General features: G+C 50.6%; 3 protein-coding genes across 3 annotated transcripts; all 3 read left to right on the top strand.

Moving 5' to 3' along the window:
- Positions 1-555: 555 nt before the first annotated feature.
- P170DRAFT_426318 (aromatic ring-hydroxylating oxygenase subunit alpha) lies at positions 556-3,941 on the top strand (the record flags this gene model as incomplete). Its single annotated transcript, XM_024847703.1, has 10 exons — positions 556-642; positions 701-853; positions 957-1,138; positions 1,195-1,610; positions 1,665-1,690; positions 2,241-2,573; positions 2,631-3,102; positions 3,186-3,525; positions 3,606-3,829; positions 3,886-3,941. 10 exons carry the CDS (start codon positions 556-558, stop codon positions 3,939-3,941), a joined length of 2,289 nt encoding a protein of 762 aa, XP_024704697.1.
- A 278-nt stretch (positions 3,942-4,219) lies between these two features.
- Positions 4,220-5,841, top strand: P170DRAFT_436972 (Mpv17/PMP22 family protein). Its single transcript, XM_024849264.1, has 4 exons — positions 4,220-4,495; positions 4,569-4,749; positions 4,987-5,304; positions 5,363-5,841. The coding sequence occupies exons 2-4, from the start codon at positions 4,651-4,653 to the stop codon at positions 5,510-5,512; spliced, it is 567 nt and encodes a 188-aa protein (XP_024704696.1). The 5' UTR covers positions 4,220-4,495; positions 4,569-4,650; the 3' UTR covers positions 5,513-5,841.
- Positions 5,842-8,364: 2,523 nt separating this feature from the next.
- P170DRAFT_475689 (uncharacterized protein) lies at positions 8,365-11,573 on the top strand (the record flags this gene model as incomplete). Its single annotated transcript, XM_024853284.1, has 2 exons — positions 8,365-10,669; positions 10,738-11,573. 2 exons carry the CDS (start codon positions 8,365-8,367, stop codon positions 11,571-11,573), a joined length of 3,141 nt encoding a protein of 1,046 aa, XP_024704695.1.
- Positions 11,574-11,963: the final 390 nt, after the last annotated feature.

Below are 11,963 nucleotides of genomic sequence, written 5' to 3'. Positions count from 1 at the left end.
CGTGATGCCTCATGGGATGTTCCCTCGCTGCCTAGATTTGTTGGGCTACCGGTTGCTTCCTTTGCTGGAGTTATACGGGCAGTATTGACTACTAGAGTGCCTAGTAGTGTTCTACGCTGTTTCTAGAAGCCAAGCAGTGCATTTGGTGTCTTCGCTTCTGATTGATCCCTTGAGAAATGCTCGTCTCCTCCTTTTATCTGACGCGTGATTGATCCGGTCGGCTCGACTGAGCTCGTGAGTTACATGAAGGTCGCCTATCAAGGCACTGCTGCATACTACTCTTCTGCATCACACCCTTTGACACATCATCTCCCCCATCATTCGCCAGAAATTGATCATATTAGATAAACCACCACTGCTCTGCTCGGGACTTGATACCCTGTTCAGGCAAATAAATGCCTATCCAATGAACGAGGGTGATAACAATCCGATCGACATGGTGCATGGAAAGGGGTCGCTCTTCATATAGGGTCGACAGCTTGCTTCGGTTTCATCCAGATGTTAGACTAGAACAACAATCTACCATATCCAGCCAACTTGTATTAATTGTCCGCCATGACGGAGCTTGCTCGTACTCTGCCAGCATCTTGGTACTGCAGTCCTCCGCTCTATCAGTTGGAGCGCAGGGCCGTCTTCTTGAAGGTACGCTCCCAGGAGGGAAGAACGAAGAAAGCAAGGAACGGTTATCTCACGTCGACAGTCTTGGTACCTTCTTGGGCCGGTGACTCGATTTCAAAATGTTGGAGAAAAGGTCGAGTACGAAGTAGCTCAGCAGCCAATCTTGGCCTTTCGTGTCTCTGGGGACGCTCCTTTCCCTGCAGCAGATGAGATTCAGGTCATTTGCGCCAAAACCGTAAGTGCTTTTTGATACAAGTGAGGATAAAATGAAATTCAAACGCATGATATGAACCCTCGGCTACATCTTTTATATAGCCTCTAGCCTAACTCTAGTTCAGGAAAGGCCCCTGCGCTGCCATGTCACCCCCACTGGCCTTGTATTTGCGACTTTATCGGACGAGGCCCCGAGTTTCCAGGAATATTTCCCCGAACTGGAGCCACTCCTGCAGAAAGTGGACTTCACTCAGCGGCCCTACCGACGCAGCATCAAATATGAAGGACACTTCAATTGGAAGACAATGTAAATGCCGCTCATCAGAGTTACGGAGAAGGCATTTTGACTTGACTCGTTAATAGGGTCGATGGCTACCAAGAATGCCTGCACTGCCAGTACACGCATCCATCGTTTTCCGTTTACTATCCGCCAACATTCTACACAGTTCACAACCACCAGAACTTCTCGCAGCATATTGCGGATCCCAAGAAACCGGATGACGGGCTATTCCTCTATTTCTTCCCGAATTGCACCTTGAATGTATATGGAGGCGGTATGTCCTCGTTCCGAGTGTGTCCAACGGAAGATCCAAACGTCACCCGGATGGAGTTCGACTACTACCACGTGGAATCCGGCGATAAGTTTGAGGAGTATTTCAAATTCGTCCGACAGGTGGCCCAGGAGGATTACGAGCTTTGCGAGAGAGCGCAACATAACCTCGAAAAGGGGGTGTATAGCGAAGGAATCTTGAATCCGGAGAAGGAAAATGGCGTTTCCTGTGAGTATATTCGGTTGTGTCTGATATTTTCCCCACAGAGCTGATGGGTTGAAGTCTACCAAGACCGTGTCTTCGAGTTGGTATGTCAGCAACACGCCATGGATAGACTGCGAGAAGAATCCAAAGTTGAGGGTCAAGACAGGAGACCGGAGCATGTTGAAGCTGCTGCATAGACCTGTGGTCCGCGTGAGAATGAGTTCGTCAGGAATAGGCATGAATAGCAGCCGTTGTATCTATCTGGCGAAAGTCAGTATTTCAATAGTTTCTATATTCTTTTCTCATCGTAATACTCCACCCATGCAGTCACCCTTCTCGCCTCTCAGGAAGACCAGCTGCATCTCTCCAGACTCAAAAGATCAGCGAGCAGCCGAACAACGCGATGGATTTGACGTGTCACAACGCTTTTATATGACACACAGACCCTGGAATTCCCCTCCCGATCCGGCAACTTTACGAGGCGTCCATCTCATTTGCTGCGACGGCCAAAACTCAGTGGACCCCAGTCCAACGAGCATGCAGACTGGAGGAGATAATGCATGAGCTGCTGATCAACTCTGGAATCTCCCGGGGTTTCCCTTAAAGCTTCGACCCTTTCCATTTCTCGTGCTAAAAAGTAAGAAATCGAACTAGATCGTGCCTAAGCCTTCCGTTCCCCCGAACTTCAACATGGACTCCCTAACTTCCGTGGTCCCCGTAGCACCGACTCCAGTGCTAGTTGCGTTCCTGGCGGGATTCATTTTCCTATATCGGGCCTGGCCATACCTTTCGATCCGAGACAAGCAGCCACTACCTGTCGATCGTGAACCGAAGCCGCTCGATACAGATGCAGATGCAGCCGCAGCCGCAGCCCCCGTGGGGGAACACGGCGAAGTAGGCGTCGTTTCCAAGGAGTCAGAGTTCCCTGCAGACTGGTGGGTAGGGAAGGAGACCTACGAGCTCGAGCGACGTGCGCTGTTCAGTAAAGTAAGAAAAGCTTAGCCTGTCCACATCCAATCAACACGACATAACCGCCCCTCTTAGACATGGATATGCCTATCGCATCGCAGCCGGTTCGCCAAATCAGGAGACTACCAGTCCTTCCAGGTAGCCGGGTTTCCGATCTTCTTGGTGCGAGGAAAAGACGGGGGGATTAGAGCATTTCACAATGTCTGTCGTCATCGAGCATACACGGTCGTTGAGAAGGAGTGCGGGTCGTCGCCGGTCCTCCTGTGTCGATATCATGGCTGGAGTTACAACACGCTGGGAAACCTCATCAAGGCGCCTCATTTTGATCACGTTCCCGGGTTTCAGAAGTCGCAGAATAGTCTTTTTGAGATCCACACTGTGATGAGCGATGATGGATTTGTGTTTGTGAATTTTGATGCCACTCCGACGGTGTCTGCGCCCGAGACTCGCGCTTTGGATGCCTTCGTGCAGAGAAATGGCATTCGGTCCCAGTCCAGCTGGGTGACAGGACGGACGATTGAGGGCGAATTCAATTGGAAAATGGCTCGTGAGTGTTGCCCCCGCCCCCTTGTTGGTCCATTTCAACGGTATACCGCAGTGTCTTCTAAGAGTATAAACCTAACTCGTCAGTTACATCCGGAGAATTCCTCAATACTGCCAGCTTAGAGAGCGAGATTCGAAAGCAAAGCGTCATACCCCTAATAGCACACCTGATGTCATATTTCCAAAAAGCCTCAGAGGATTGTACGGTTTTTCCAATAACCTCTTTGCATACTATCCAAGGCACGGGATGCTGGTATTCGCTGAACCTTTTTCCGGTTTCTGAATCCAGGACGGCTCTTCGATATGATATCTACTGCAATCAGGCTAGCCCTAGTTCTGAAACAACCTCAGCGACGCTCGGGCGTCTTCTAACTGAGAAGATACACGAGTTAGAGGTGCAATATCGGACCTATGTTTCTGGGAGCGAGTATGTTGAAATACCCGAATGTTTACTACATTTACTCCTGAGATAAATTAGAAAAATACTAACGAATAAATGTCTAATAGAACCTCTATGTCCATGAAGTGCAGTCTGAGCTCAGGTACCTTCTCATCAATTCATGATTTACCCCAAAACATTTATATTGACAGATCTGGATTGGCAGAGACTCAAAAACATATTCTCTACCGCCTCCAGTCACATATGAGGTTGGAAAAGCTACAAGGGGCCGAGATATACCCAACTACTCGAAAACCAAGAGAGAATTCGAGGTTCCAACAGGCAGAGCAACGTAAGTCGCCAGCTTGGTCCTGGACTGAGGTTGCTAAGCTTAACCTATGTTTACAGTGTGCAAAGAACTCGACTGCCAGAGCGACTTGAAACGGAAAGAACTTTCCTGGTGAGGCGACAGAGCGCTGATATGGAGCTTAGAAGAATCATTCTAGACACTTATATGAAGTCTTTGCCTATCGATGTGTCTTCAACCGAGTAGAAAAGGGATGGAGAAGATACGACAAAAGCCCGTCCCCTGCTGGCTTGGCGTGTTTCTGAAATCTGGTCAATTCGCCCCTTCTTCCGGGCCCGATTTAATTCCATAATGGACCACATGGCATTTTTAATATAATTAACCACGTTCCCTTGGTCTTTGCTGCCATTCCTCCGTTCCGATCCTTTTAGACTTCTTGCTGGCAGTTGACCGTTGGGCGTCGAATCGTGTAAACCTTCCTTTTTCTCGCATCCCCACCGTGAGATCGGCGACCCCGGCTGAAGATCCACCGTTAAATCCTCAACATCCTGACGCGCCCTGTTGCCAGTCTCGTGTCTTCTTTATATTCGACTCTTGCGTCCTTATCATCTTGGCCACTTGGCTTGGAATTCAAACGCAGAAATCTGCGAGTCCACCGCTTTTGTCCTTGACGTAACGTCCATCCGTGGGGACCGATCACGTATCGCAGGGGTACGATCCATCATCGCATTCGTATTTGGGGTCAAAAAAGAGGATCGACGCTGATCATTTACCCCAGGAAAAGACCGAAAAAGGGCCTGCTACTAGTACTCCGTTTCCGTCAATTGCTGGCCCCAAATTCCACGTGGTTTCAATTGTCTTCCGTGATGGCGTTACCCGCAGTCGTCAAGGCCTCGTTGCAGTCGACGCTGATCAATGCCGGGTCCAATATTCTGGCCCAGGGTATCCAGGCGCACCAGAACCAGGTAAGCTGACTAGTTGGTCCCGATCTTGAATGAGCTAGGGTGAGATGAGAAAGAGGAGAGCCAACAACCAACATTCCTCGTTTGTCTCGACTTGGTTGCCCACGTACTCCGTCCTCGATCTGGGAGCTGTAACTAACGAATCACAATGCGAATCGGCATCGCCGTGCATGGGGAATATGCAGGTAATAACTGTAATACTCTAGACATGGAGGTGCCGGAGAGCTTCCCTTCTCGCAGAGACCCTTTGAACTGGACCGCCAGGCACTGTGGCTATTCACCACGTGTGCCTTCTTGATGTCGCCATTGACCTTTCTGTGGCTGGAAGGTCTAGAGTCGGCTCTCCCCGGTTCATACGAGGAGAAGTCAGCCCCCAAGTCCAAGACGGAAAAGGGCAAGGACCAGAAGCCCCGGTCGAGATTAAACGTGAAAAATATCGCTGCGAAAGTCGTGATTGACCAAACGATCGGCGGTGCCTACAACACGTTCCTTCTCATTGCCCTCATGGGCTACTTGCGCGGAGAGGATTACGGCACCATCATGGAGCAAGTGAATAATGTAAGTGTTGCTCCCTTGTTGGTGAAGGATTGGGCAACTGCTGATATCCTATCGTCAGGAATTCTGGCCCCTTCTGTTTGCAGGGATGAAACTCTGGACATTTGTCTCAATCCTGAACTTCACCGTGGTGCCCACAGACAAGCGAATGCTTTCTGGAAGTCTGTTTAGCGTGGTCTGGGCTATTTATCTAAGTTTGCGGTCTGGTTAATCGTCTGCTGGGTTAAGCCAGACGTCTGGGATGTCGCTCGTTCGGTCAGACCGGACCGGACCTACGGCGTACGGAGTAGAGTTAAGACCGACGAGGACTGGAGGAATGGTCCATTGAGGCGGTTCAAATGGATATCGGAAACCTTAGCGCATGAGTTGTCAAGCTGTTGGTGGTGCATCGTTCTGTTGGTCTCTAGGAATAATAGGGGCAACCACGCGGACGCGAAACCGAGGGGCCAAAAAGAGAGATGACGACGAAGATGACATGGAGACTGGATCCAGGAACAGAACTTAATCAGGTACGAGAGTGGTCAGCATAGGAGATTGAATGATATCATAGCTGGATGTTTCAAGCCTCCTGTAGTCTGTCCGTCATCCAGGATGAAAGAGTTTCAGAGCTAGTAGATCAGCCACGTACCGCAGTAGGCATCACGGGGAGCGAGAGGTGAAGAAGCTGAAGACACTAACATGGGTTCATCAGCCGACGACGCGTCCGGTCTTGCGATGGCCCCCAAATTGCCGTCTTGACTTTGGGGAGTGAGCGGCCCATAATACCTGACTGACCACAGGCAGCCGTACTCCGTATTGAGCGGTTGGGTCGAGAGATTTCCACTAACGCAGGGGCTGAAGAGCTCGCCCTGTCAGCGAGTCCCAGATTTTCCCAAACAATCACTAAGGCTGATTGTTGAGGTCGGAATCCAGTAATACGGCAACTTCGAACCGGTCGCGGGTGTGCCTGGACGGTGGACGCTGGAAAGCGAGCAACACTAAGCTTATCCGCAGTGGAACCCGAAGTTGGGGCGGTGCTCTACTATGCAGTTGACATTTGAACAACGGCGATAGTCCACTTCTCTTGAAAACTCGAGAATGATGCCTCGTAGGGCATTGTCAAGAATTTGGCCTTCCCCAGCGCCTACTTGCAGGCGTTTAATGCGTGCCAAACAAATACGTCACACCCAGATGCTGGAGGATTGGTTAGAACACGGTGGATACGTGAAGTCGGATGGGGTTCTACAGGGATGTCTGCATGCGATCATTCTTGATGGGGTTACTGCGTACAATTGAACAGGGAACCAGGCAGTAGTGGGCCTCACTAAATGGATCCATTAATCACGCAAAGCGATTTCAATGAGGGGAAGTTTGACCGCCAACCTGTTTATTCTTCGACTGTGCATCGTCGGTCGGGGTCGAGGGCGTGCATGAGCAAGGCTTTTTTCCCCTCCTATCTCAGCCTCTCCATGCATGGATCAAGCGACAGAGCCATCGTCGTCCTGCGCCGTCGCAACCACAATGGCATCAAACAACAATAACGATGCCCCCTCGAAAGGCCTAAATATAACCATTCCCCGGTATGCGTCTGCGCCGGCTGGCCATGCCTAGCACATTGCTAGTCGCACAGCCCCCAACCCGATTGGTATGGTTATGCTTTAGCCCCAAGAACTAACCGTCGGACCTGCCCCAAATTAGTGGTCTTCCTGCGAGATGCAGAAAGCCTGCTTACTCGATTACCATCACACGAACCGGACCTGCTGCGAGGGATGTCGATCGTCAACCGCTGGATGGCGGAGTATGCAACATGAAGTCAATAGGGGACGGTAAGGAGAGAATGGGGAATGACAAAGGAATCAAATGATCAAAGAAAAAGTGATTCTCATTGTATTCGGAAGCATATCGAAATTAGAACAACGAGAAAGAGGCTGGAAGAAAAGCAAACACAGGGTTGGGGAAGGATGAAAGAGGAAGAACGATCCCGGAGAATCTGCAGAGTGCAGATATCAAGCGCGGGCGCCTTTGAAACCGGTCGATACGGCGAAATACAGCGCTGACGGGCCCCCGCCGCAGCACAGGGCAGGGCGGATACGGTAACAATACGGCCCAACGCCATTTGGCCCCTTCGTGTCATTCGATTCATCTTCCTTCCATCTGCCTTCTTCCATCCTTCTGGAGATCCATTCTCGCAACTCGACTCGACGCCCCTGGATCACTCGTTCTTGGCTTCAGCCTATCAGCTCTGCTCCGTTCTTGCTAAATCTTATGACACAATTTCCAGGATCCGAAAATACCCCATAATTAGCTCCCATGTCTCGCTCGCATTCTCCCGCCAGGGATCATGAAGGTATCCCTGGCACGTGGTGGTCAGACACTGCGACTAGTCCCCCCGATTAATAAATAGTATATGATCGTCGATTCGCCGTTGCAGCTCTTTTGTGCGCTGATTTTCTTTGTAAAATCCTGGGCCTTTCCCCCCCCTCTGCTCTTTGTACTGCGCTTCCGCCCCCCTGGGTGGACTTACTGGTTAGTTGACTGTCGAAACCGCCAATTGTTCTCTGTAAACTTGAGCTAATCAATCTCTATCAGTTGCCTGAAACAGTCTTTGTGTCCTCGTCTTCTGGAATACCACCCCGGGTGACATCGGATTTCTTTGAGCAGAGGATCGACTGTTTCATTCACTCTGCTCGGTTCCAACAGATGTCTTTCACCTGGCTCGGCCGACGGTCTCTGTAGAAAGAACAGGGCACTCAAAGGGACTTGGTCAGAGTAATACTGTCAATAATAACAACAAAGAGAACCCTCCCGCCTAGTCGTTCTGAATGATGTGCAGTTTGGGAAGCATCCAAAGACACCTTGTCTGATCACAGTGTCACAGCGACCATTCCCTCCAATCACATTCATCAATAGCAGACATTGCCACTTGTTCACTGAGCACGGCTTCTCTCCGAGTTGATTGTATTTCAGATAACCTCATAGCGGTCAACTCGAGGCCAAGTTAAGCCCTCATCCTTTCGCAAGATGAGGATGCTAGCTTCTCCCCTTGGCTTTTCGTCAGCAAGCTCAAAACATACCCAGAACACCATGGCCTCTTCTCAGGGTCGAGTCTCGCCATTTCCCCGCAAGAACAATGCACACTGGTTTGACGAAGACATTGACGACGATGAACGACCTGTCTCTCCCGCACCCTCCGACCGAAACCAGCAAAAGTCGGGCACTCACTACCTTCGTTTCTTCCCCGAGCTTTCCACTCATTTCACCCTGACATCCCCGTCAAACGAAACCTCCCAAGCAATGCAGTTTCCTCGCACCGGATCCCCTTTGGTGAACAGTCATGAAGCCCGCTACCCTTCTGAATCCACTCGACAAACTTCGTCTTCGTTGTCATCGAGCGAACTTTTCGACCATGGCTCTTCATGTTACAGTCGCCGATCCTCCATCACGAGTCATAACTCCGATCCCGGCAGATTTGGCTCCAAATCGGTGGAAAACGTCTCGCTTCTCTCACCTGCAGCTGCTGGTGTATTCGATGATGCGGCGTCAGCACGCCATATCCCCCCCAGCCCGTTGAAGAAAAAGCCCACATTGGCGGAGTTGAAGGACAAGCCTCTACCCTTGGAGCCCATCATTCAATTAGCTCCCTTGTCGGTTCGTCGCAGCCCTCGAGGGCAACCTGGAGCTGGGGATGGCCCGAATGAGCACGGCGGTCCGGCCGATCAGGTGCGGACTGGAAAGCAAAAGCGCGGACATCATCCAACGCTTTCTCAGGCAGCGGACGACCTGGAGAGTGCTCTTTCTGGGTTTGCAGAACAGCCCGCTCGGTCGCCCAATTCCTACAAGCTGTTGGACGAGCCTTTACAGATCAGCCGTGGAAACATGGACATGATCCCTACTCGACGAGCGCCTCCGCCTCCCATCGATGTGCAACGAAGTGAACAGTTGCGCGTTGCAAAATCACGCGAAGACTTAAAGCCGAAGAAAACCCCGAAAAACAAGATGCCTTTCACTTTTAACTTGCCTAGTTTTGGCAAGAAGTCCAACAAACCCGACTCACGCTCGCCAAGCAGCTGCGGCATGAGGCCCGAGAATGAGATCCAGCCGGTGCGTGAGGTAGACATGTCGGGTCCAAAGGAGCTGGAGTACAAATTCGAACCGAGAGAAAGGTATGACTCGATGGAGCTTCCGGTCTTCATGGAATTCGAACATCCGCCACGGCCCTCGTTTGAACCTAGTGAACGTGAACTGCGTTTGCAACTTCCTCGCCTTCAGACCAACGAAATTTGTGAAGATCAGAGGGCTCCCAGTCGAGCGGGAACCACCCCAATCGGTACTACTCCTATAGGCACCACTCCTATTGGCACTACTCCTGTCGGTACTACCCCTGTCGGCAGTATGAGCCCGGGTGGTCCAGTCATCATCTTTGAAAAGGATCAGGATGATGTTCGCGAGGAAAAAATCTTTATCTCGTCGAGCAAAGACACGAGTACCGATGACAATGCACCATGTGAACCCGAGCCACTCATGCTTCCAAGCATGGTCTTTGAGCTTGACGGTGACTTTCCAGAGCCAAAATTAGACCTTACTTTCTCAGTCCAAAGAGAATCCCTCGGAACCATACCTTCTCACCTGCCTGACAAGATAGTTCTTTTGATAATGGAACATGCGTGCTCCCTCGATGATCTGTTCCACCTGGCAGTGATTGACAAACAGTTTTACCGTGTTTTCAAATATTACGAGCTACGTCTAATGAAAAACACCGTTCTCACAGTCTCGCCTCCAGCGTGGGAACTCCGCGAAATGAGCCCGGCGTGGGATTGCGAGTGGCAACTTCTAGTCGACCCCGATGCGCCGGTTCCCGAATATACTCCTTTTCTTTATCTTCAACGCTACGCGCAAGATATTTTTACGCTTGCGCAACTCAAGTCGCTCATTCTGGCACAATGCGATGCTTTTCTTCGTCCAGAAACAAAAAGTGGCCTCCTCGGTGTAGATGAGGCCCGGGCGTTGGCGGTCGACGATGCTTTTTGGCGTATATGGACTTTTTGTCGCATTTTCGGTTGTGGCAAAAACAGAGAAGGCGATATTACGGGCCAAATGGACTGGCTAGATGGAGGGATTGCAGCCGTGGGTAGACGCAAGTCCTCGTCAATGTCCGTTACCGAGCCCTTCGGCATGGACAATGTTCTATTTGATCCTCCGGATGGATTTGGCCACGGTAACAAAGGCGGCCTATCCCGTGATCAGCTGTACGATATGACGGAGCTGTGGACTTGTCTCGGTGTGTTGCTTCAACCACTCCATGGCATGTGTCGCGAGGCACGGGAAGCTGGAATATTCGAAGGCCACGACGCTCCGGAGGAAGACCCTTTGAAAGAGGAAGTGGCATTAGGTCAGTTCACCCTGCAATTTACTATAACGTGCCTTTCGAGGCCAGGCTAACAGGTATTGAATGAACAGAAGAATGGACTTATTTCATCCTCTCGCTTGGCCCGTCAGCAGTTCTGAATGTCGGATTGGCTTGTTTCACGGACAGTGCCGCGGCGACATTTCAAAGAGCTCGATCGCTTGGGTTGACAAAATGGGAGGAGGCCGAATCAGGTGTCAGTCGCTTCAGCTTTTTGAAGGAGGCCGTTTCGAGAGGCTATAGGCCACGAGAAAGCACTCCTCCGCGGGGAGTATCGCGGTCATCCAATGGCAGCTCGAATGGCTCCCAAGGCCATGCTTCACAAAAAAGCACTGATTCCAACGGGAGTGCCTCTCAGGTCCCCAATCACCGTCGAAGACAAGTAGTGTACGCGGAGCAGCTTCGAAACCAGAAAAAGGAACCACAAGGTCTCAGCGTCCATCCCAACACAAACGAACGTCCAATTTCAAACTATGGTGCCATAATGCACCACCTAGAAGGTCACCCACATGAACGCCGATCACCATCACCTGCCCCGCCTGCAACGGCATCTCAGGTTCCTTCTCACAGCGCACCGCACACACAGCGTCTCCGGGTTCCCTCGCCATCTGCTCCTTCCTATCAGCCGCAGGTCCGCGATCCTGTTGACAAAGCCATTGCCATGATGGTTGGGGATCTCGGTTATCATGAGGAAGATGCTAAATGGGCATTGAAAGTCACCGATACGGGCGAAGGAATCGACGTCAACGCTGCAGTCACGCTGCTAATGAGAGAACATCAGAACTTCACCTTAAGCAGAGACCCGTCTCTGCGGACCCAGTCCAACAGCCTTTTCTCGTCAGTAATCACCAGTCGAGAATCCGTGAACACTGGGTGGAGATGGGTCTAACCCCTAATCACTGCCATTTTCACACCATTTTGGATTCTTCACATCCTTGATAACGATCCACATTTTGAGCAACCGATCTGGTTGTTTAGACATTTTCTTTTCTTTTGAAACATGCATGTTTGGAGTACTTGGATTATTTTCAGCCGTTGCATTCCGTTCGATACCCGCTTTGTACAATTATTCCATCGCAAAATCGGGGTGTATGGCTACTGTATCTGGATTTGGAAATCTGTGTTCTTTATAGCGAGAATTGGAAGCGTTTGCATTATTCATACGATTAGAGATACATTTGGTCATTTAGCAAATTCATGACAACAATTGAAGTTGTACAGGTTATCGAACACATTTTGTCCTTGGATTTCAGCATCCACATCCACATTCACAATATTT

Source organism: Aspergillus steynii (assembly GCF_002849105.1).
Source record: "Aspergillus steynii IBT 23096 chromosome Unknown P170scaffold_4, whole genome shotgun sequence".
Lineage (NCBI taxonomy): Eukaryota > Fungi > Ascomycota > Eurotiomycetes > Eurotiales > Aspergillaceae > Aspergillus > Aspergillus steynii.
This window is presented reverse-complemented; position numbering and strand designations above follow the sequence as displayed.